The sequence below is a fragment of the Coregonus lavaretus genome, assembly GCF_964263955.1.
Source record: "Coregonus lavaretus genome assembly, chromosome: 30".
In the NCBI taxonomy this organism is placed as follows: domain Eukaryota; kingdom Metazoa; phylum Chordata; class Actinopteri; order Salmoniformes; family Salmonidae; genus Coregonus; species Coregonus lavaretus.
Window position 1 is genome coordinate 6,943,026 of NC_140017.1, and position 23,825 is coordinate 6,966,850.

Below are 23,825 nucleotides of genomic sequence, written 5' to 3' on the forward strand. Positions count from 1 at the left end.
TCAAGTTGAGTTTACAAGCTAGATAAACTTGATACAACTTAGCACTTTACGTCAGTGGGACACTTTTTATGGGGTTCATAAACATAGAAATTGAGAAAGGAGAGTGACACAGATCTGGGCGCGGTTTCCCAAAAGCATCTTAAGGCTAAGTTCATCATTAGAACCTTCCTAGGAACATTGTTAAATCTCCGAGCTGTTTCCCAAAACCATCATTACTAAAGTTGCACTTTTATTTACCGACTGCCTCAGAACAGCTAAGTGTGTCGTTAGATGTGTTTTTTCCCTACCGTGTCACTTTATACACAGAAGACCTCCACTAAACATAGAATCAAGCTGTTTATCTGCCTCTCTGAACGAAGTTGACTACAAATAAAGTTGCCAATATCTTTGCAATTTAACAAGCAAAGGTTAAAAATATGGTTCAAATTAAAACCGAGATGACTGATGTGCCAAATGAATGCATTTTAGTGCATCATTATAGAGTAAGCATTAGAATAAGCCGCCTCAATACTTGCAGTCATAAGGTGATATCTCTCTAGGAGCTGATACGTCGTATGTGTTGTGGAATAATTCTAATGTTAAAGGTTAAGATTTGAATGGAGAAATCTGATCAGAGCGCAGCACCGTCTTTCTTTCGATCCTATCAGTATCGCCACATGCGCCAACCAACGCACTTAGCGAACGTTCTTTCTGCGTGGTGTTTTGGGAAACGCATGTTACATCTTCGGCCATTGTAGGAACAATGCATCGTTAACTCGTAAGCCTACGTTGCATCGCAATCGGGAAACCGGGCCCAGCATGTTATCACTAACTAATACCAATATGAAGACTATATTCTAGGTGACAGAACAAGTAAAAAGAAAAGGAGAGTCTGAAGAAAGAGTAAACGGGACATGTTTATTATTTAAACTATCACTTAAATAAAAAAAGTGCATAGAAAATAAACATGATTAGAAACTTTTCTTTTTACAGTTATGTACAATTGTTTCCTAATTATACATTCAACCTTAAGTAGTTTGTGGTTTACTAATGTGGTTCAACTTTCCTTCATTTCTGTGACACATGAGAGAACACTGATGTACAACCAATAGGGAAAAATACTATTATTATTATTATTATTATTCTCATGGAGTTCAGGAGTAAGTGTTAATAAGACAAAGGTATATTCAAGGCATAAGAAGAGAGCCGTTTAACCATTTCCAAGCCCTACCGCCAACTCCCCTTGATGCCACTTCCCATCTCAGGCTGATAAGTTCTATACACAAGGAACAATTATAAAATTACAAATACAGTTAAGTATTCTTTTCCAACTTCTTTCAAGCAGGTTCCAGCAACTACCTTGACCTGTAAATAAATTCATGGATGTTCCAATACACAAAATAAATAAATAAAACATATTTTCATCATCAAAACTTTCTATAAAATAGTACATAAGTACAACCAAAGCTTCCAAAGAGATGGGTGGCAAGGGAGACATGGAAGAGGGTAAAATAACATTTTGTTTTTTCCTGGTCTCCAAAAATTCAACTCAATTATACCACATCAAGTAAGCAGTCTAAAATCCCTGTTAGAAATGTACAAAGAATAAAAACAAAAACATTCACTACAACAATCAAACACAAAAACAAAATGGCTGACCTCAAGAAGTTCACAACCACTTTATACATCTCATTACATAAATAATGTATATTTTCGAGAAAAAAAAATACGAAACTGCAACACTCCCACCAAAGGAACGTACACAGGCACAGGAAAACTGGTACTGGATATCAATATACAAAGATGATGTACGTTAGTTATTCTAAACTGATACTGTAACACAAAACCATTATAGAGGACATTGAACATTGCTATTAACCATTATAAACCTGCTGTATGCTACTGTAACTAAGTTTGTCTGTCCATTCCGTATATTGTATAGATACTGAAGTACATGTTACTATTTCGGTATATGTTTTTATGTATATATAGCATAATTACAAGTGAAGGACAAGGGCCACTGGTGTGGCATGGTTTTATGAAGTCCAAGAAACAACAGAGTATCTGCCATTTAAAACACTTGACTAATGGGTTGTTGTTGTTGTTCACCAAGTATTGAAACATCTGACACTTTCCTGCTATGGATCTGTAGAGGAGTCAGAGCCTTTGGGATCAGTAAAAGGATTACCAAAGCTATCTTTGAAGTCTGTTAGTTTATTCAGTTTGACGTTAAGCTAGAATGCTGTCCCTCAATCTTTTTCCCTCTGAAATGAAACAAACAACTGTCCTGTAAGGTCATCTTCCCGGTCTTTTTGTGGTTTTTAGAACTCAAAAACAAACGTAGTTGATATCAGAAATCTTCACAATTCAGTTTTTGTATATACATTCATTAAAGACCTAGCAGCAGAATTCAGCATGACCCTGTGCCTCACCCTAAGGCTAGCCAGGATGGGAGGACAGCGAGAGCTGAACCAAAACTGTATCCCTGAATTAGCTGGCAAAACCCAGGCTGCAAGGAGGTGGAGGAGAGTGTTAACTGTTGGCTTCCAAAGTGGTCCCTGCACTCTAACGTCCCTAACACACTTGGGGGAAGGTCGAGCAGAAGTGCACTTTGCTGGGGGCCACAATTCCTAAGGGAGCTAACAAACTGTATCTGTGCTTGTGGTTTTTAAACATAGGAACCCATTGGGTTTACAAGGAGTAGAAAGTCGTTTCCCATGTTAAGTCAGTGCCTCTGTCACAGTTGAAGTGCAATGTGTTGGCAAAGTTATGGTTTCACTTCACAGCCTGGGCAGGGTAAGGGTTGGAGAGATTCTGCGACGGCCTTACAAGATAAAGTCGGAGTACGAGGCAATACGGATTACAAACCAAAAACATAACAAAAGGGACAAATAAAGTCACTGGCCTGAAGTGGCTCGCTATAGGACAACTGGAGCCAGAGTTGCAATTTGGTGAGCTTCGTCCGAGGTATGAGAGGAAATACATGCCCGTCATCAACCTAGCCACTTTTTGTACACTGATGTCCCACCAAAACTGGGACTACTACTGTCAATCTACGAGTCACAGAGTTCACCAAACGAAGCGTGCTCAGTTACAACGAAGGCAAAGCGAGAGATCAAGCGAGCGGATGATGAACTCCTACAGAGGTTGTATTGTGGTCAATGGTAAGGGTTAGCCTCTTCTAGCCTTTCCTAACTTTATCAGCTTCTACCGAGCTTCTAAAAAGCTTTCCATGTGTAGCCTGTCTCCTGTAAATGCCATAAAACAAAATGCTGTACTTTACGAGGGAGTCGAATAGAAACGTGATAAAACATTTGACAGTATTAATATGAAGGCACCACTTTCTGACAGAACAAAACCATGGAGGTGCAATTCATGGGGAATCTTGGAGCACTGATGTGGCTATAGGCGTTAACCGTGTCTTACGTCCTTAGTTAGCGGATTTTGGAGAGTGTTTGATGCAGAAAGGGAGACGTTGAAATTTGTAGAGAAACGTATTGAAAAACAGCTGAAAGTGAACGAATTACACACAGTGAGACACCCAGGTCTGAATGGCCTGGCTGGAGCCTCCGCGTGGTGTGTGGAATTAAGGCTGGAAAAGGGGAGTTATCAGACAGCTATTCTAATAGATCAGCACTCTAATGGACTCCCTCAAGTGCATATAATACTGCCATGCTGCTAACAGGCAGTCATTGGAAATGTCCTTGATTGACAGATTGCCGAATAGAGCTACTGGTGGACTGGGCTCAGCAGGGAGCGACAGCGTCAGTCTTTGGAATCCAAAAAGAAACATTCAGGCTACAAATGAAATTAACACCAACAAAAAAACAGCTTTGAAAAAGGCAGCTCAATAAAAATGGAGAGACCAAGCATTAGTGTATGTAAACCTCTATTTCCTACAAAAATGGCAATAAAATAAATACGATTTCTTAAAAATATAAATACAATTTCATAACATTAAGTGCTATTCACTAGTGAGTGCTTTTTAGTCGTTTGTATAGAAAAATATACATATTATTTACATTCTCAAAGCAAGCATGATATTTTTCTACCCATAAAAAAAGGGTCAGAAGAGACAAGACTTCAAACGCCTCGGTTCAATACAAATAAAAAAACTATTCCTATGCAACAGTAATTCATGAAATAGGCCATAATAAGAATAATTTCAATCTTAAAATGGGATTAAGGGGAAATCAGATTTAGGGGGGGGATGACATTTGGTTCTCATTGCTGTAATTCCGGACTCTGTTCTAACCAAATTTCAAAAGACATAACGTGTGCATACCTGCGATACAAATCGATGGCTCTGTCTTTATCATTTTCCTATACAAAACCAACAATAACATTTACTAAAGCAAAAAAACTAAATAAAAGTTTGTCCCTCTGTTGTCAGTCCACCAGAATCTCAGCCAAGCTTGCTAGTCACGGGCACAACTTTATCCAATGACCACCGCTCGACTTCTACTACGTCTCTAACAATGACTCAGTACAAGTACACTTGCCGTTATCATTAACGATCAATAACATAACACTTGAAAATAAATCATCTACAGGATTCTTTCTATCGATTTGACTCCGGCTCCCTCTAGTGTTTCTCTTCCTAACACATCTTGTGACTTGTTGCTCTGGACAGGCATAAGAACTATTTACAGTGTCTGTGAATACACAGCAAAGCAGCCCAAGCAAATCTTTATGGTATCGCGGCTACTCCAAAGGTTGCACAGGATGCACATTCCGACAGGCAGATGTATATAAACAGATGAGGCCAAGAGAAAAGCGTCCTCTGATCAGTTATAATACGTCTTCGTTCTTTTTCTAAAATGCAGAGAAAATTCCCTTCCACAAATTGCACTTTGGTGTTTAAAATGGAACTCATACAAGGTGGCAATTATTCTATTTTTTTGTGAACATAATCAATGGATTCTATGCTCACACAGAATTGAGATAATCTCTAGAAAAATAATGTGAGGTGATGTTAAAATTTAGAATGAAAGGGCAATTTAAAAAAATCTTTTTGTATCATTCAGAGACAGAAAATGTTAAAAATGGCTAATCTTACACAGTTACCATTTCCTTTGACTTCTCAGAGTCTGAAACCATCCGATCCAAAAGTAAACAAAACAACCAAAGAGGCACAATAATAAAGTAGTTCTCGTTCAAAAATGTCCCTGCCCAAAACAGAGACCTGCTCGTATCGAACTTAACCCGGTCTGTAGCTCGCCTCTTTCTGCCCAAGCCACACAGCAACAAGGGAGGGCAGTACTGGAAGCATCATTCTGCACTCTAAGACCTGGCAGTGCATGGATGGCTCCTCGCTAGTCGAGGGGACTGCTACGGCAGAGTGGGAGAAGGGCCGCTAACACCACTACCATCACACAGCAGAGTGGTAGGGCTAGTTGAGGAACTTGCGGCACTTCTTGGTTCCGCAGTTGCATGGAAGCTTATTGCCCGGCTCCTCGATGGGGAACTTGTAGTCGTAGGTGAGCTCCTCGCCGCGGTAGATCTTGCGCGTTGCGAAGATGACGATGTGCTTCTGCCCGTCCACGTTGATGACACGTGAGTAGCAATTGGGCTCGCACGAGTGGTTGATGAAGCGGGCGGCGTTGCCGTGCACGGTGGCGTCCACCACTTCGTAGTCGTCGATGCGGAACATATAACAGCCAACACCCTGTAGAGGGAGGGACAGGAAAATAAGAGAGTGAGACACCATTGGCTGAGGATTACAGTCAACAAAGCCATTATCAAATTACTAAAGATCCTGACTGGTTAATAGGGTGGTGTTGACACATGAAAACCACATTCAGCAGGGCCCAACATTATAGAACATTCAGATAGAAATACCTTTATTATGTACAACAAACATGCCTCTGACAAGTAGAATAAGGACACACGGAAGTTCTATTCATGACATTTCGATCTGCAACGTTCCACAACGTTTGCCTATTAAACGTGGCCCTGTTCAGACTCAAAGCAAATGAGCAAAGAGGACTGTGTTCCATTGAGGCCTGGCCTCTATTCTCACCTTGCCGTCGTAGTACTTCTCCCGTTTGTCGGTGAGGACAGAGCGGATGACGTTGCCCGAGTACTCGATCACCATCTCCCCCACGTCGATGCTCCTCTTGCAGAACAGACCTCGGCCGTGTATGGCTGACCTGTGAGGGGAGGACACACAGGAGCTCAGTGACCACTGGTTCACCAAAGGGTTTCACCTTTTAACCTTTAAACTCTCTGGGACAACGACTTAGCTACAGCAAAGCTACAGTATTAGTTCATTTTCTCGTTAAAACCATCCCACTGAATTTGGATTTCGTATAACTTAAAACATTACGTAGCCAGCGTTTCCCTAACCTGTAGACCCCCACCGCCTCCTTGGACGTTCTCTTCAGGTGTCGGAACCTCATGGGCACGGGGAGGTCCATGCTGGTGGCCCGGCTGAAAAACAACAGTAGCACAGTGTGTTAGAGTCCGACTGAAGGAAGAATAGTCTACCAGCACCCAGAGGCTCTGACAGGTGGATACGGGGATGTGATCAGAAAACCAAGAAGAAAGACTACAAGTCCATTGTAATGATGAGATGGTGAATAAAGAGAGAGTTCTCCTGATTTTCTGACGTAAAAATAAACTAAAAACAGGAATTGCGTAACAGGGCGGAGTGACTCACCGAGCAGACTTGAGCTGCACCTCCTCGTCCTCCTCGTGGGGGTTGTACTCGGGAGGCTGGCGGTGCTTGGAGGCCAGGAAGTTGAACATGTCAAACACAGACCTCCTGTGGTGAGGCAAACAGATGGAGCAGACACACACAGGTCAGATGACGCAGGCAAATACAACTCAATGATGCACACTCTCTTAACCATAGGAAGGACCTCTCCCAAATAGTGACTTGAGATTTGGTAACGGGGATACACAGTTATCAGCATATATCAGCTCCAAAACATCAGTTAAGAGAGCCAGACTACAAACGGCTCACAAAATATTCATGGCTGAAGTAGAATGCATAGATCACGCATAGATCTGCATTTCTTCAACAATCAAAGGAAAGCTAATAGAGACAGGGGCCCAGTTCAAAAACTTTCGAAGTGCATCCTTCCTCAAGTAATTACTAATTAGACATGATTCTTCAGGTGAACGCAAGGTTTCCGCTACATGGTCTTCTCCTGTCCAGTCACGGCTCAGTGATTACTTTAAGGGATGAAGGAAGGAAGGAAGGAAGGAAGGATGGAAGGATGGAAGGAAGGAAGGATGCACATGGAGGCTGGTCCAGGCAGGAGAAGGGACCTCTCTTGTTATAATAAGAAATACAAAAAACTGTACATTTGTCTGGATACCAATCCAATCTATACCATGCACTTTTTAAGTATTGGAAGAGGGCTGTGTGTGACTTAGCTATCCATCTTTTGGGAGTGTCTGTACCTGTGGTGGAGCTCGGCGCGGGCCGAGCCATGGGGGTTGATGGGGGGCTCGTCCGCCTCCTCGGGCTTGTGGAAGCGGAAGCGGTAGTTGCGACAGTGCCTGGAACCATACAGCTGCTCCAGCAGGAACACCACAGCATCGTGGAGGACCCCCAGCATCCGCAGACCGTTCACTCCTGAGAGAGAAAAAGAGATACGATCGAGAGAAAGAAAGCGAGAACACAAAGGAAGGAGTGGAGGAGTACAGAGGGGGAAAAAGTTAGTGATGAGTCACCATTTGATTCTTGAAAGTAGTTGAACCTGCATAAACAAAATAAAATCTGATAAAAGGCACTTTACCTTCAAAGGAGAGCTCTTTGAGTCTGGCGTTGGAGCGGGCCTCCTGGACTTTATCTGTCAGGGACTTCCAGGCCTCTGTGGGTCAGAGGGAGAAGACAAGACAGGTCAGCTTAGTGTCTCATCTCTGTGTTAGTATTAAAAGTACACATTTAGTTTACTTAATCTGTACGAGGATTTTGAAATAAGAGCTCTTGACTGTTACACATTCACTTCAATAACTTTAGCGCTATTTCCGAGTGTCATAACAACCCAGCTACATGGAAACACGGAACAAGAGGATAAGGTCAGGACTGCGGATACCTTCGATACTCTCGCAGCGGATCTGGAAGCCGTCATCGCTGCAGATCTCAAAGATGAGTCCCTTCTTGGGCTTGCTGTCCATAGAAGAGTCCCTGTGGCTACCCTCCTGGTCAGGGGTGGCCACCAGTAGAGAGCCCACGGTGGTCTCGCCTTTCTCCTCAGGGAACTCACTGGTTAGAGCAGGAAGTTCAGCAGACTTGGCAGAATAAACACTGCAAATAAAATACAATTTCAAATTAATCTCATTACCCATTGACATATTAATAGTATAGAAATGGTAAGGGGTGACAAGCTTGCATTACTCACCTTTTGCTGGTGCCCCTCTCTCTGGGCTTGCCTGTGTCCAGAGGCTCGGGAGAGACTGGCTCTCTAGACCTGCAGTGGCAAAGGGAATTAAAATATGGATATGTAGCAGGTGGCAACTGTAGTATGATAACACATACTTAGTGAAATCAGTTTAGTCCTAGTTGATTATTTCATGAGTTATCGGTTATGTGATCTTACCCAGGAGTGGAGGTGGCCCGGTCTCCCTGCGCCTCCTGAGGCGGCTCTGCCTGCCAACCCTTGTGTTTCTTCCCGCTGGCCTTGTCTGGACTCTGCCTCGTCCGCTTGGCTTTCTGCTTGCCTTTCCCCGAGCCCGTGGATGACGTTGCTGTAGCGCTAGACTTCAGCTCTTGTTTCTGCTCTGAGGAGGACCTGGATATAGGCATGGTGCGTGAGCTTTGAGAGCTGGAACTCTGGGAGAGCACTCCGACCAGGTGTCCCTTGTCGGAGTCCTGTGGGACTGGGCTGGGGGCCAGAGCCACAGGTTGTCCGCTGGCGTTTGGCGGGTGCTGCTGCCGCTGGAAGGCGGCGCTCTCCGGGTCCACCTGTTGGCTGACGGACATGCTGATGGTCTGATGGGAGGGAAGCACGCAGATGCTGCTGGCAATGGAGGTCTGGACGGGGCTGCAAAGCTGGGACATCAGAGGAGCTCCAGACTGGAGGAGCATCTGTTGCTCCGGTAGGCCCAGGTTGTGCGGGCTGGCTTTGAAGAGGAGGCTGCTGATGGGTCCCGTGATTTCGGCGGAGCTGAGCACCGGGGTGCTGAGAGAGACAGAACCTGGCGTGATGAGGCCTCCGGGCCCGCTGGCCTGAGCCATAGTCACCATGTTCAGCACTGCTGACTGGTTGGGGTTGAGCCCAGAGACAGTGCAGGGCAGCAGGTGGGTGGAGGAGGCGTGGCCCAGGATGCCAGGCTGCCCACTGGGAAGAGGCATCCTCTGCTGGATGGGCTCAAAGTACATGATGCCCGATTTGGGTCTCTTGATAATGTTGGGGACTTTGCGGTGAGAAGTGGTGGCGGCCGTGGTCAGGGTGCCCAGCTCGACCAGTCCGGACTGGGCCATCTGCTGCGAGGACAAGTTGATCAGAGTCATGTTGGGTCTCACCTCAGACGGGGCCAGGGTGGGCTGGCTCCTGGAGCGGGCCAGTTTCTTGGTCTTCCGCGACTGGAGACGGGAGATGGGTCGCTTCTTGCCGTGTCCAGACGCGAGCACGGCCGAGGACGTGGAGATGGAGGTGGCGCTGGACACGATGGTCACGTTGGGGGCCAGGTCATGCCTCCGTCCGGCCTCAGTCACCAGGATCTGGGGCTCGTGGGAGGGCACCCCGATCAGGAGGCCGGAGGTGGTGCTGGGAATGCCAGGCTGGAAGCCCGTCTGGGTGGTGCCGGTGAAAGTATGGATCTGAGGGTGATGGGGAACTTTACCCCCAGCAGGAAATATGGGCTGGGAGGTGGTTATCCCGCTGGTGAGCCCTGTGGTTAGAGTCATGGTATCCATCACTCCTGTTGCGCTGACCGATGGGGTGATCTGGATCTTCTGAGTGACACCATTGGGGAGAGTCTGTAGGACGTAGAGGGGCTGCAGATGCTGGTTGACCACTATGAGTTTTTCTGGGCCTGGTTTTAAATGAGAGGTGGTCTGGACGGCCGTGCTGGCCACATGGGAAGGTCCGGGGCTGACTGAAGATGCAGCAGGGATATACTTCTGTCCCTGGAGAGGCAAGGTGGGGGAGCTGGGTAGGACAGGGGTCCCAGAACTCCTGGTCAGATCCTGGTTACCTGCTTCTACCACCTGACCCAGGGAGGGACTGTTTATGTGCTCAAACTGCTCCGGGGTCATGTGACCTTCTCTTACCTGAGATTCTCGGCTACCTCCACTTCCTTCCTGCTGGCTCTCAGGGGACACGCCGGCACCTCTACTCTGCTGCTTGTCCACGCCTCCTTTCGCTGCGATGGTCTCGTCCGAGGCTGCCAGGGACAGCATGGTGCGCTCCGAGCCCTCTGAGATGAGGCCACCGTGGTTCTGGTTGTTGACCGTGGGGCTGCGAGTGGTCAGGACAGAGAGGTCAGAGGGCAGCTCCAGGGGCAGACCGTATGGCTCTTCCACCGAGATGGACGTGCTCACCCCGCTCTCCACGTGCTCAGCACTGGCCAGCGGCTGGGGGAAGTCCTCGAAGAGGATGTCTTTGCGGCGGTTGACGCCCACCCCGTAGCCCTCGTCCAGGGAGAGGAGCTCGGAGGAGGAGGCCTCAGGCTGCTGCCCCAGGGCCTGCATGGAGGGCGTGTTGAGGACAAACTCCATGATGTCCGAGGGCAGGATGTTGCCGCAGTCGTCACTGTTGTTGTTGTCCGAGTCCGACTTGAGCAGGTCAGTGTTAAGTGAGAGCTGGGCCTCCAGGGGGTCCTGTCCCTGGGACGACTTCACCCCACCCAGAGGGAGGGAGTTGTCCTTCTGGCTCTTCCTCCCTTCTCGGCTGTTGTTGCTGCTGCTACCGCTGCTCCCACCCCCTCCGCTGCTGTTGTCCGCCTCCTTCCCAGAGTCGTGCTCCAGCTTCTCCGCGTGCCTCTCTCTGCCCTTCCTCTTACCAGTGCTCTTGTGGGAAGAGGACGCAGCGGTGGCCGTGGTGGTGGTGTTGGTGGTGCTCGCGCTGGCGTCACTCTCTGAGCTGTCGTCTACGCCGTCCAGCTGGCCGATCTGCTGGTGGCCCAGGAGGCTCCGGGTGGGAACTCCCTCATCCACAGCGGCAACAACCCTCTCCTCCTCCTCTGCCTCGTCTTTCAGGAAGCGCTGCAGCTGAGAGCCCCTCCCCAGGCACTGGTCAATCCCCTCGATTGAGGGCATCACGGGGCCGGGGTTGATGATGGTGCGGGTGAAGTTGTAATAGTACGGATCCTTGTTGGAACACTGGTTGAATCCCCCTTTCTCCTCTTCTCCGCTGTCCCCCGAGGACGAGGTACTCCTATCGTCCGCGCCGTCCACCTGGCCTTCGGCCGAGCGCCTACTGCCCCCGGCCTTCCTCTTCCCGGGCCCGTCCCCGCTGCTGCTGTAGAAGGGGATATCCTCCTCTCCATAGGAGCGCACCCCGTAGAAAGGCGTCAGGCCGAAGAACATGTTGGAGCGGGCTCTGGCGCTGCGCCTCGGGTAACGCCGCTTGGCCGAACCTGAACAGTCGCCGTCGTCCTCGTGGTGTTTGTCCCCGTCGCCGCCTTCCTCCTCCAGCAGGGCGTGGTCGTCCCTGTCGCTGGTCCCCTCGTCCTCGGTGCAGTGAGTCAGGAGGCGCTTCTCCTCGCAGTCCTCAGGGTGCGGTGGCGGGCTGTTCGACTCGGAGCTCTCCGAGCGGGCCGATGGTGAGAAGAGCATGGAGCAGGAAGACCTGCGGTGGGGGGGTCCTTCCTGGCCCGCGGGACAGATGGAAGGGGTGATGCAGGAGTCAGAGGAAGTACTCACGGTGTTGGTCCCGTTAGGGTCGGTCTTCAGCGGCGTCAGGGACGCCTTGACTATAGCCCGCTTCTTGTCTCTAGCGGCGGCGACTTCGTTGGCTGTTACTCTTGCTTGAACCTGCGAAGCCCTCATGCCTCTCTCTGAGGCTAACCTGGGCTGCTTGATGGCCTCTAGGCTGGAGCTGTTCTTCTCAGGGCTTGAAAATCTCTCCCTGCTCTTTGAAGATCGCCCTCTTCCTTGATTCTCCAGCTTTTCCACTTCCTGCTTGCCAATGGTTTTGGTGTTGTTGCCGAGGGTCGCGGCCTTGCTGTTCTGTGAAGTCGGGGTTGGCGTGTTAGTGGTTCCACCAGTCTCTTTAGCATTGTTGGGGTTCTTGTTGCTGTTCTGGGGAGTCTTCTCCCTCTCTTTACATGTCTCTCGGCTGTCGATGTTTCGGACTTTGGAGTGCTTGTCTTTGGTGGTGGGGACCGCGTGGCTGGAGGAGACAGCCGGGGTGGCTTGGGAGCGCTGTTTGATGACGTCCTCCTCGGCCGTGGCCTCCGAAGACCACAGGGGCTTCATGTCGGCAGCAGGGGCTGGCCCCGACAGATAGTCCTGGGACTTCCTCCCGCCGCTTTTGTGGAACGGAGGCTGGGGAGACCCCAATTTTCCAGCATCTTTAGAGGCTGGCGCCAAGGTAACACTTCCCTCCTTAGCCGGGTTACTACTACTACCACCTTTGTCTTTGGACAGGGTCGTGGTGACGCGGTGGCGGGAGAGGAGCATGACGCCAGCCGACAGATCTGGGTCTTTCCCGCCCTGCTTCCCCTTCTCCACCTGGGAGCTGCTGCTGCTGCTGGCCCTTTGGTGCCCTGTCAGGACGCCCGTACCTGGTGGTGGGGAGGCCTGGCTCGCTCCTGCCATCTCTGGGGCTGTTGGGGAAAGTTTGGGGTTCTCTCCCACAGCCTGTTTGCCAGGCGCGCTTTCTTTCCCAACGTCTGTCTTCATCTCAGAGATGCTGTGGTGGTGTCTGCTGTGTGCCCCTCCAGGGCTGAGTGAGCTAGTCTCGTGGCTCTGCGTTCGGACGCCGCTGGCGGGCGGCTTTCCCTTCTCCGTGTCCCTCAGACCCAGGTCTCTGGAGGCGGAGGAGAGGGGAGGGGGTGGGGCGGAAGAGGAGAGCAGGGCCAATTGGTTCATGGTGGCCAGTGGAGGGGAGACTAGCATCTGTCTGGGCTGGGGGGAGAGGGAGGAGGTGCTGTGGCGCCTGGAGCCAATGCTCCTCAGGCCGGAACTCAGAAGGGGGTCCCCCACCGTCACAATCTCATGGGCCAACTGGGAGGAACCACCTGCAAAAAAACATGGACACAAACACATTTTACCATACTGCATGTCTCCAGGTGTGAATGGTAGTTTACAATGACAGTTTGGGGTAAAGAGTTTGAAGATACCTGGGGATGGAAGTGGTCTGGAGCCAGGGGAGCGCTGGCATGGGGGGTAGCTGGGGTGCCTATTCCGTGTGTAAACTTTAGGAGGATTGGGGCTGGAGGGCAGAAGGGACAGGCGGTCGGAGGGCTTCAGGGAGTCAAACGGGCCGGGCACTGGAGACAGGACTTTATCTGTCAATGGAAAGTTTGTTGTTGAGTGAAGAGCTTGCAAGTAAGCATTTCACTGTACTATTTACACCTGCTGTGCCCTGTGCACATGAGAAATAAATGTATTCAATGCTTTTACACGCCAGCTACATACAACACCAAATGCAGTTTTTATAATTAATAATGCAGTGATTATGCATTCTGGCTCACACACCTGAGATGGGAGTAAAAGGGCTGTGGGAGATGGTGCGGTTCTCCTCTGGAAGAGCACTCTTCAGGTCAGGCTCCACCAGAGTGGGACGACACACCAGGATCCTGCAGGTGTAGACACAGCGCTTCCGGGCATCTAGAGTGCTCCAGTACACCCTGGAACACCTGTTGTGACAGAAACAAACAAAGGAATCAGTCTTATTGTACATTGACTCCTTCACATAAGACATGTGCACTGTGTGTACTTACTGGTAGCCGATGGGGAAGAGTTTGCGTTCGCAATCCGAGAGCTCGGTCAGTATTCCAAGGCAATCGATGGTCATGGAGCCTGCGATGGAAGAAAGAAAGAATTAGAACCCCTAATCCAAGGAGGCAATTCAGAAACATGTTGTTGGGCCAGCTAGTGTCTCAAAACTCCACGGAGAACACTGTCCGTTTCACTACTTTGGGAAAGCCCTGAACTAGCATAGCTGATTCACCTAATTCGTGGGCTTGATGATCAGTTGACCATTTGAATCACGTGTGTTGCCTAGCTCTGGAATAGACCAAATATGATCAGTTGCTAGGGGTCCCCGAGGAGAGGTTACAGACACAGAGAGTAAGCAGAGCCATATATAGAGTGTGTATCCCAAATGCCACCCTATTCCCTTTATAGTATACTACTTTTGAGGGCCCTGGTCAAAAGTAGTGTACTATAAAGGGAATAGGGTACCGATTGAGACTCATCCAGAGATCTCTATATATGGCTGTGAGGGGTAATATAAACATACTCACCTATCATCATGTGGATGTTCTCCGGCTGAAGGCCGGTCAGGAACTTCCTCCGCAAGCTTATCCCCTCCAGGTCCACCAGGATCCTCCGCGTAACCTCAAAGCCAGACTCAGACACCACCTGGGCAAGGAAGTCATACATTTCAAACAAAGTACCTACAAGTGCACCCTTCTCCTCACTGTGACCTCAGTTTGACCCAGGCTGCAGTATGATTTCTTTAGATAAGGGCTGGGCTAATTGCATGCATGTTCTTTTGATCTTTTACCAGTAAGCCAGAGTGTAAAAAAATAAAAAAACACATTGACATTTAATAAAAATGAATGGGGGTTTTTAATCTGTCAAGTTTTCGAATCTTATCTTCTAGATGTTTGTTTGTGTGTGATGCTGCAGGTGGGTAAGAGAAGATAAGGAAGGAGTTCTGCTTTGCATCTCACCTCTCCTTTGATAAGGTCCCGGTGGCGCTGGCAGTAGACCTTCTTGTCCTCCAGGAAGACACAGTGGCGCTGCCGGGCGCACATGAAGTGGTAGTTTCTGGTGCAGGAGGTCAGGCAGCAGCCCACGGTTGCGCCCGGACGCTGGCAGTTCTCGCAGCGCTGCAGAGAGGAAAACACACGGCACAGGACACTGCCATTAGAAGACAGGTAATCAACAACAGCAACAAGGTCATTTTAGTAATAATAAATATACAATCAAAGTGTATTTTTATCAAGAGAGCATGCATAATAGAATTTGATTTATTAGGATCCCCATTAGCGAGAATTACTGGGGTCCAACATATAACGAAAAAGACAGACAAAATACTTTACAATTAACATTTAGGTGTGTGTGCATCTACCAATTACACATACATGTCCGTACATACACACAACAAGTAGGTCACATGGGGGAGAGGCGTTGCTTTATTTGTTTTTTCAAACCAGGTTTGCTGTTCATTTGCGCTATATATATATATATATATATATATATATATATATATATATATATATATATATATATATATATATATATATATATATAAGACTGTACATTTCCTTGAATTTGTTCTGGACCTGGGGACTGTGAAAAGACCCCTGGTGGCATGTCTGGTGGGGTAAATGTGTGTGTCAGTGCTGTGTGTAAGTTGACTATGCAATTTCCAACACATTCATGTTTCTTATAAAAAAACAAGAATTCACGCAGTCAGTCTTTCCTCAACTCTTAGCCAAGACAAACTGGCATGCATAGAAGATACATCATGTAAATTATGCACAGAATCAAGTACAATAGCATTTTCAAGTGAAACATACACTACATTACCAAACGTATGTGGACACCTGCTCGTCGAACATCTCATTCCAAAATCACAGGTATTAACATGGAGTTTGTCCCCCCTTTGCTGCTATAACATCCTCCACTCTTCTGAAAAGGCTTTCCACTAGATGTTGGAACATTGCTGCACGGACTTGCTTCCATTCAGCCACAAGAGCATTAGTGAGGTCGGGCACTGATGTTGGGCGATTAGGCCTGGCTCGCAGTAGAAGTTCCAATTAATCCCAAAGGTGTTCGGTGGGGTTGAGGTCAGGGTTCTGTGCAGGCCAGTCAAGTTCTTCCACACCACTCTCGACAAATCATTTCTGTACGGACCTCACTTTGTGCACGGGGGCATTGTCATGCTGAAACAGGAAAGGGCCTTCCCCAAACTGTTGCCACAAATTTGAAAGCACAGAATCGTCTAGAATGTCATTGTATGCTGTAGCGTTAAGATTTCCCTTCACTGGAACTAAGGGGCCTAGCCCAAACCATGAAAAACAGCCCCAGACCATTATTCCTCCTCCACCAAACTTTACAGTAGGCACTATGCATTGGGGCAGGCAGCGTTCTCCTGGCATCCACCAAACCCAGATTCATCCGTCGGACTGCTAAGATAGTTAAGAGTGATTCATCACTCCAGAGAACGCGTTTTCACTGCTCCAGAGTCCAATGGCGGCGAGCTTACCACCACTCCAGCCGACTCTTGGCATTGCGCATGGTAATCTTAGGCTTGTGTGAGGCTGCTCTGCCATGGAAACCCATTTCATGAAGCTCCCGACGAACAGTTATTGTGCTGACGTTACTTTCAGAGGCAGTTTGGACTGAGGACAGAGGATTTTTACACGCTACGCACTTCAGCACTCAGCGGTCCCGTTTTGTGAGTTTGTATGGCCTACAACTTGTTGCTCCTAGACGTTTCCACTTCACAATAACAGCACTTACAGTTGACCGGGGCAGCTCTAGCAGGGCAGAAATTTGACGAACTGACCTGTTGGAGAGGTGGCATCCTATGATGGTGCCACGTTGAAAGTCACTGAGCTCTTCAGTAAGGCCATTCTACTGCCAATGTTTGTCTATGGAGATTGCATGGCTGTGTGCTCGATTTTATACACCTGTCAGCAACGGGTGTGGCTGAAAAAGCCGACTCCAGTAATTTGAAGGGATTTCAACATACTTTTGTATATATAGTGTATATTAATTTAGTAAGAATATACATTTAGTAAGAATATACATCTAGTACGAATATGTATTTTGGTTTATAAGTCTTACCAACTGTTTCCCTCGGATCACGGCCATGTGGACGTTTTTCAGAGAGCCATCGTCATCCTCGAACACCTCGGCTGACCACAGGGCACAGTTCACGTGGGTCCACTCGTTCTGCCCGATGTACAGTAGCCTGCCGCCCTCCTGAAACCAGACACACAAAGAACTTAGAAAACACTAAGATACGTTTCAGTAACAGGGAACACGATCAAGAGCTGTACCACTGCTAAGGCGGGGTTTAGCACAACTTTGACTTACGTTGATGTTATCATCTCCGTACTTGAGACACAGCGCACACTGGCGGTTGTCGCTGATGCCAGGGGGTGGGAGCAGCTCAGGACTGTCTTCACGGCTCAGGTCTGAGAGAGAGCGAGAGAGAGAAGAATGCCACGAACACATCAGCGTCATTTCCTGCAACTGAAACGGTATCAGAAAGTCTATCCATTGCATACTTAGTGTAGGTGTGTATCCCAAATGGCACCATATTCCCTATATAGGGAATAGTGCACTACTTTTGTCCCTAGGTGTTGCCCTTTAGTTGTGTTAAGCAGACTCACCGTGGAGCATAGGGGGTGGTGGAGGAAGTAGAGGCCGGGGCGGAGGGGGGGAGGTGGGGAAGTCGGGCTCTCCGGGGGTCTTGGGGCAAGGGGCCGGGATGATCTTCTTCCTGAGGGGCTGCTCGGCGCGGGCGATCTCCTCGCGCTCCTGCCACTGGGCATAGTTGTGGTCCAGGGAGGGGGGCAGCACGGCATTGGGGAGGAGGCCACTGCTGCAAGACAAACAGACAGACCCTGTTTGAACCCTTTATAAATGCATCCTTCCTGCCTTCCACCCTTGATGAAGGGTTAACATTGGATTGGTGAAAGCAAGTTTTCCACTGCATTGATTTCACCAATTATGTCAATTTCGATCAGTGAACACAGTACTTCAAGAAAGTAGAGTAAGAATATTTTAACAGGGTCTAACACAGATTGATTGCAATAATTGCACAGGTTTCACACACACAACACAACACAACTGTTACACCCCAAGTGACTCTACCCCAAAGCAGTGCATTCGGTCAATATTCAAGAGTGTACTCGATCCAAAATGTAAACCCATTTCTAAACCACACCGTTTATCATCTTCTGAACGACTGACTAATTGGGTTTACAACTTTAACGAGCCAAAATACAAAAAAGTCCAGGTAGCAGATAATGGACACTATCAGATATGTATGTAGTTGGTTCTGTTTATTAACTAATATACATGGATTCTAACTTGAACAATTATTTGTTAGTTTACAACTGTACAATTTATGCTCCCCACATACAAAAACCACGAAGTCTGCCGGAAAGGTCTGTACGCAAGATCGTAATTTTGATGACTCACACAGTGAGCCTACTGTACATGGTAAGCTGGTGCCCATACCAAGTTGTACTTCATGTTTTAGTATGGAAAACGGCTGTGAGGATGTTTCTACCATACTCACAACATATTGACACAATTACAATCTTTATAGAATAAAAATCACATTTTATCAATTACATGTGGAAAAAACATATTTGAGTGAACATTATCACCCCAGCAGCAGATGAAACAGAAAGTTAATTTTCTCCTCCCTCTCACCCCAGTTTTAGCTTGCGGCTAGCGCTGTCTAGCTTTAGGATATTTACTAGCCCATATCAGGGACAAACTTGGCTGTTATCAACATAAGCCAGTACACAAACAAAATCTAGTCTACTAATTATGCCAGCTAGAAAGACAGACACAAATTAATTCAGAAATGGCGGAAGAAGATAGCAAGCTAATGTCAAAGATGTTTTATAACTAAACCAAGATAGACCACAGCCTGTCATTTCAAATGGGAACAAATTAGTCAGTGGGCAGAACAAGCATGGAGGTGGGCAGAGGCAAGCACGAGCTAGCGAGATCCAATTGGCGCGTTGTATAATGCATTTGCATATTTCTGTTAGGGAACGCCTACTCTGAAGTGTGTGTGTGCAATAAATCAATTCGCCTTTGCACTCTTTCTAAACAACGCAATTTTTTGAAACTTTGGCAAAGGGTAAAGTCTACAAAACTTTGTCCAGTTTTGCGAACAGATAACTGTATTGAGATCAAATGTTTAAATCGATTAGAAAATTTGCAGAATGTCAGCACAAATCCATCTAGTTCCATCTTCTCCCACTGCCAGCCACTGGGCTTCCTCTCACTACAATATTTGCTGGTGAGTGGATACGCCAGGCGGATGCTTCACATTTATACATTTGGTGAAATATTGTCTCATTGTTCGATCTGTGCTAACGTTAGCTGATGCCTCTTCAACAAGAAGCAACTGTGATAACTGATCCTAAAATAATCATAAAAAGAAATACTTTCCCACTGAACAAAATCCACCCCACCAAAGCAAGCCCGTCTCCGGGACTTCTCCAAAATGACCACAGATACACGATCTGAGCAGCATTTTAATTTAGTCTGCAGGCAGGCTCTATAGAAAACTCCCTCGGAGCCACAGACACCATCCAACGAGCCATCCACACACACACACACACAGAGCCCAGGTGCAGACAGCTAATTTGCGTGGCCATAGAGGCATAGTCACATTTGCATAGCAAGTGTTGCTACACCCTGCTACCACACAAAGTTTGGCCATCTTTAATAAAAATGCAATTGCTAGCTAGCCCCATACTACTATGCTACTACTACTAAATTTTACCCACGAGTTTATGAAGGGTGAGCATGGATTTTTATTTCCTCACTGTGTGACGCTGACCGCGGTGTGTTGTGGGATTGTTTCTGAAGTTGAAGCTGATTTGGAGTAAACCTAAAACCCAATTTTTCTGAACAATATTACAGTATTATAAAAATGTATTTAAGAGTTTTTCATTTGGGAATGTTTTCTTGGGGTGTTCCAAGTTCCTATATGCGTTTCTGGCATTGAGAAATAGCTGCTACATGCGCTTGAAATATTTAAATGAACAAATGGGGGTTGAACGGCGGGACTAAAAAGGCACGGCTAAAACCTTAGGGTGACCGCAGAGGAGTGTTCAAAGCTCATATGTCAAAAAGGGACACAGGGGGTGGCACCCTTCTCACAATGGAAGTGGGAGCATGCACAATGCATGAGCTATGGAAAGATGATATCCAGGCACTAGGGAGCAAGAGGAGAGTCGAACATACAGATGGACTTGGCTCCTCGAGCGGGTCAGTCAGTGTCATTTGTTTGCAATATGAATCATTAATGCGACAGGCAGCATGTGTACCGATCTATTAGTCTTGTGTAATCTCATTGATATGTTGCGGTTCACACTCACTTGTTGGAGAATTTGTGCGTTTCCCAGAATCTGGACTCCTTGACTTTGAACCAAGGGAACACGCGCTCCATTTGCTGCAACAGAGACAGGGAGAAAAAAGACGTTAAAGGCCCAGTGCAGGCAAAAAACAGATTTTCCCATGTTTTATATACATTTCCACACTATGAGGTTAGAATAATACTGTGAAAGTTATGATAATGCCGTTTTAGTGTAAGAGCTATTTTGAAAAGACCACCTTAAAATGTCTGTTTTGGTGGGATGGAGTTTTGGCCTTCCATAGTGACATCAACATGCGGTAAATTAGTTAATAGACCAATACGAAAGACTTCCAAACCTCTCTGCCAATAACATCTCATTTTTCCATTCCCCACTCAGACCACTGAAAGTGCTAGCAAAATTCTTGCTTGAGAAATGTCCCTTTGCTAAGAAGCTATTTTTGTTTCTTTTTGACCATTTTAATTGAAAACACAGTAAGGTACTTAATTGTTACACAGAAATTATTTGATATTGAGATAAAAACAGCTGCATTGGTCCTTTAAATAGGTGCTGTCTAGTTGAAGAATATAACTTATAAATGTGTCAAGAGCTTAGCCCCACTGTCTTACCACAACCCAAAATGACTCAAATGGCAACAAAAGCAAACCATAAAACAAATGATGTATAGCTTCAAAATATGTTTATAACCATCAATCAAATCTTGTGTAATGTCAGTGCATCCATAGCAGTGTCTATTTACTGGAAAATGGTTACATCACCCCTGTCGTTGGGCAGAAACAGACTGAGGACTCCGGCTTTAACAGCTATAGGTGAATCCCAAATGGCACCGTAGGGAACACTATGGGAAACCCTATGGCTCCTGGTCAAAAGTATTACCCTACCATTTGGGAAGCAGCCTGTGTCTACCAGTGGAGTCAAATCAGGGTGAATACTACTACTGAAGCTGAGTTTGAGCAAGCACTCTGTAGGCTAATTCCTGTACTCTCTCCTCACCCGGATAAAGAAGGACTTGACCATGCTATTAGCCTTCCTGTTCTCCGGCTGCCCACCGTCTGAGTTGATGGCCGTCTGGATGATCTTCACTATGTCGTCACTGAACTCAAGCTGAAAGAAAGGAGAAAACACAGCACTGAGTGAGTGACGCACTGCCCTCCATCTCATCCCTTGCTCTCTCCCTCCCTCCCCCTCTGAGATTGAACTGCGTTTGAACTCTGAGCGAAGAGAGTTCCCCGGGGCTGACCATTCATGCCACTACTCAGGTGTCTGTGGATGATGTGGCTGTGCATTCATACACGCATAGCTAGTGTTATCACGCAATGCTGGGCGGATGCTGATTGGATGAAAGGATTAAAATGACAGACTACACAGTTTGAAAATATCAAAGCTTTTGCGGCGGGGCAGTTGATTGAATGTGTTTTGAAGGTGCGAGGTTGTGAGATAACACGAGTGGGATGTGATTTTAGACTCACCACAGACTTGTAGCGCCCAGCGGCCAACTTCTTCTCCACTGACTCCAGGTCAAGGGGGGAGTCATTGGGGGGCGTGACCTCGGTCAGGACTGGGGGGTCGGGCCCCTCGGGGGAGCGGCGGGAGGGTAAACTCTCCTCAGTCTCAGGGTTCAACTCAGGCGGCTTCATCACAGCCTAACGAGAGCGAAAGATAACAAAGAAAATGTGTATAATCTGTAGGGCCAGCTATTTTTCCTGGTCATGTAACCAAACCAGGACAAACTCTAGGCCCTAGTTAAAGCTGACATTCCAGGGCCCAGAGTTTTTCCCTGACCCTGTCACATGAGCAGCCAGAGCTTTAAGTATTTCCCTAGTCAAGTTACAACGTGGTCAGGAAAAACTCCTGGCCCTAAACATGCAACACAATATCTCCTTCTCACAGATATCCTGTCCTCACCTGTCTGTAGCGGAGCAGGTGCGTGGAGGTGCGGGAGTTGAGCAGCGCGGTGAGGACCTGGCGCACCAAGCCCTGCAGCTCCTTCTCCAGGGCCGTCCTCCACTCGGCAGGCTGGCGCTTCGTACAGTTGGTGCAGGTGTAGGCCACGCTCTCTGGCAGCTTGGACAGCAACTCGTACATCTCGTCTGGTAGTGGGAGACAAGGGAGCAGGGAGGGAGGTTGACTTTTTCCACTCATTTATCGGTTGGTTATCGGTCGATTCTCTGTATCAAAAGTGTTGACAACAGATCCATGCCAAGTACATGACTAAGGAAAGGCATTTTACAAGTGTTTTGGGGTATATCAACAGAAGTTGAAATTGATAAACACATTTAAGTACTCTACCCCTATGTAGTGAACATATAGCAGCCAAAAGAAAGAATGGTGCCAAGTTCAAGTCTGTATCACTTCATAACAGGAGAGGTGTTGAGAAACAGACATCGTTTCCAGTGAGTAGAGTTGTGAAGCAAGAGCGCCCGCTAACCTGTGAGGTTCTCACACTTGGAGTGGACCCAGTGGTCGCACCTCCCACACTGCATCATCTTGCTCTCGTAGTCGTCCTCGTCATAGCACTTATCGCAAAGGGGGCAGAAGTTACCTGGAAAACAAGTCGTTGTGTCATAGAACACTAAACACTCTCCCCAAACCCTACTCAACCCTTTTCATAGTACTGAGGAGACAGGTTCGTGTTCATTAGGGATCAAACGGAACAAAATTGACTGAAACCAGAATGGACTACCTGGACTTTGCCAACTAGAAACATCTTCGTCTTCTGTAGCAATTTCAATGACAGGTATTCTTATCAACATTTTAGCTTTTATAATAAACAAATTATTTATTTACAGTGTTACATATTAGTTTCTAGGGCACAAAGTAGCTAGAATTCTTATAGGCCCAATACAGGCTGTATCTCAATCAATGTTGTAAAAATGATTTTCTAGTGCTCCTAAATTCCATGTGGTGCTCCTAAATTAAAAATATATATATAAAATGTTAATTTAGATCCCTGCTTGTGACTCACCTTTAGCAAAGAGTTTGGCACAGTCATGACATAAGGAGAAGTCATGTGACCACTGGGCATCCCAGGCCTTCCCAGGTTTTGTGGCCCCGCAACTCTTACAGCGCACACACTTGGTGCAGATCTGGACACAAGGACACATGGGAGAGACAATTCATGGTTAAACAAAAGGCAGTCGGATATACGATAAACGCTATGTCGCCAGGTGGCAGTTACACGGTCTAAACCTTATCCTAAACGGAACCAATTTCGATCCCTATGACTAGCCCTAACCTTTGGGTCTGCTGGCCGAATACACACTAACAAAAAAAAAACATTTTACTGCTTGGAGGAGGAAGGAGGAGAAGGATGGCGTGATGCATACCCAGACTCGTTTCTTCTTGGTGGGTCTGGTGGGATGGTTGGGTCCCAGGCACTCGGGGTGATAGCTGTTTCGGCACTTCTCACACTCCAGAAGTTGCTGCTTGGGGAAGAAGAGGTGGAGAGAAGCAAGTTAGCAACTTAATTACTATCTTGCCTCAGACTTTGTAATTAGACTAACTTTGAAGCTCTTGCCTGAAACATAAATCTTTCTCTACCTCTTGGTGGAAGACATTGAATAGAGCCAGACATAACAGGGATAGTGATAAACCAAATACAAACTCCCAAACCCCTAATAGCCTTTGTTACT

General features: G+C 47.2%; 1 protein-coding gene across 1 annotated transcript in view; it reads right to left on the bottom strand.

The window, feature by feature from the left end:
* Window positions 1–877: 877 nt before the first annotated feature.
* LOC311106000 (histone-lysine N-methyltransferase 2A-like) overlaps window positions 878–23,825 on the bottom strand; it is a 42,217-nt gene continuing 19,269 nt past the window's right edge. The window contains exons 11-34 of the mRNA XM_084148257.1: window positions 23,520–23,618; window positions 23,159–23,279; window positions 22,622–22,735; window positions 22,099–22,283; window positions 21,663–21,836; window positions 21,187–21,297; window positions 20,197–20,270; window positions 17,458–17,669; window positions 17,159–17,259; window positions 16,907–17,044; window positions 14,782–14,940; window positions 14,350–14,467; window positions 13,825–13,903; window positions 13,580–13,740; window positions 13,222–13,389; window positions 8,532–13,119; window positions 8,334–8,402; window positions 8,028–8,239; window positions 7,728–7,802; window positions 7,390–7,564; window positions 6,641–6,745; window positions 6,328–6,411; window positions 6,002–6,131; window positions 878–5,647 (exon numbers count right to left, since the gene is read on the bottom strand). Of these exons, the coding sequence (XP_084004383.1) occupies window positions 5,372–5,647; window positions 6,002–6,131; window positions 6,328–6,411; window positions 6,641–6,745; window positions 7,390–7,564; window positions 7,728–7,802; window positions 8,028–8,239; window positions 8,334–8,402; window positions 8,532–13,119; window positions 13,222–13,389; window positions 13,580–13,740; window positions 13,825–13,903; window positions 14,350–14,467; window positions 14,782–14,940; window positions 16,907–17,044; window positions 17,159–17,259; window positions 17,458–17,669; window positions 20,197–20,270; window positions 21,187–21,297; window positions 21,663–21,836; window positions 22,099–22,283; window positions 22,622–22,735; window positions 23,159–23,279; window positions 23,520–23,618 (7,728 nt within the window). The 3' untranslated portion in view covers window positions 878–5,371. The remainder of the gene's footprint in view (window positions 5,648–6,001; window positions 6,132–6,327; window positions 6,412–6,640; window positions 6,746–7,389; window positions 7,565–7,727; window positions 7,803–8,027; window positions 8,240–8,333; window positions 8,403–8,531; window positions 13,120–13,221; window positions 13,390–13,579; window positions 13,741–13,824; window positions 13,904–14,349; window positions 14,468–14,781; window positions 14,941–16,906; window positions 17,045–17,158; window positions 17,260–17,457; window positions 17,670–20,196; window positions 20,271–21,186; window positions 21,298–21,662; window positions 21,837–22,098; window positions 22,284–22,621; window positions 22,736–23,158; window positions 23,280–23,519; window positions 23,619–23,825) is intronic.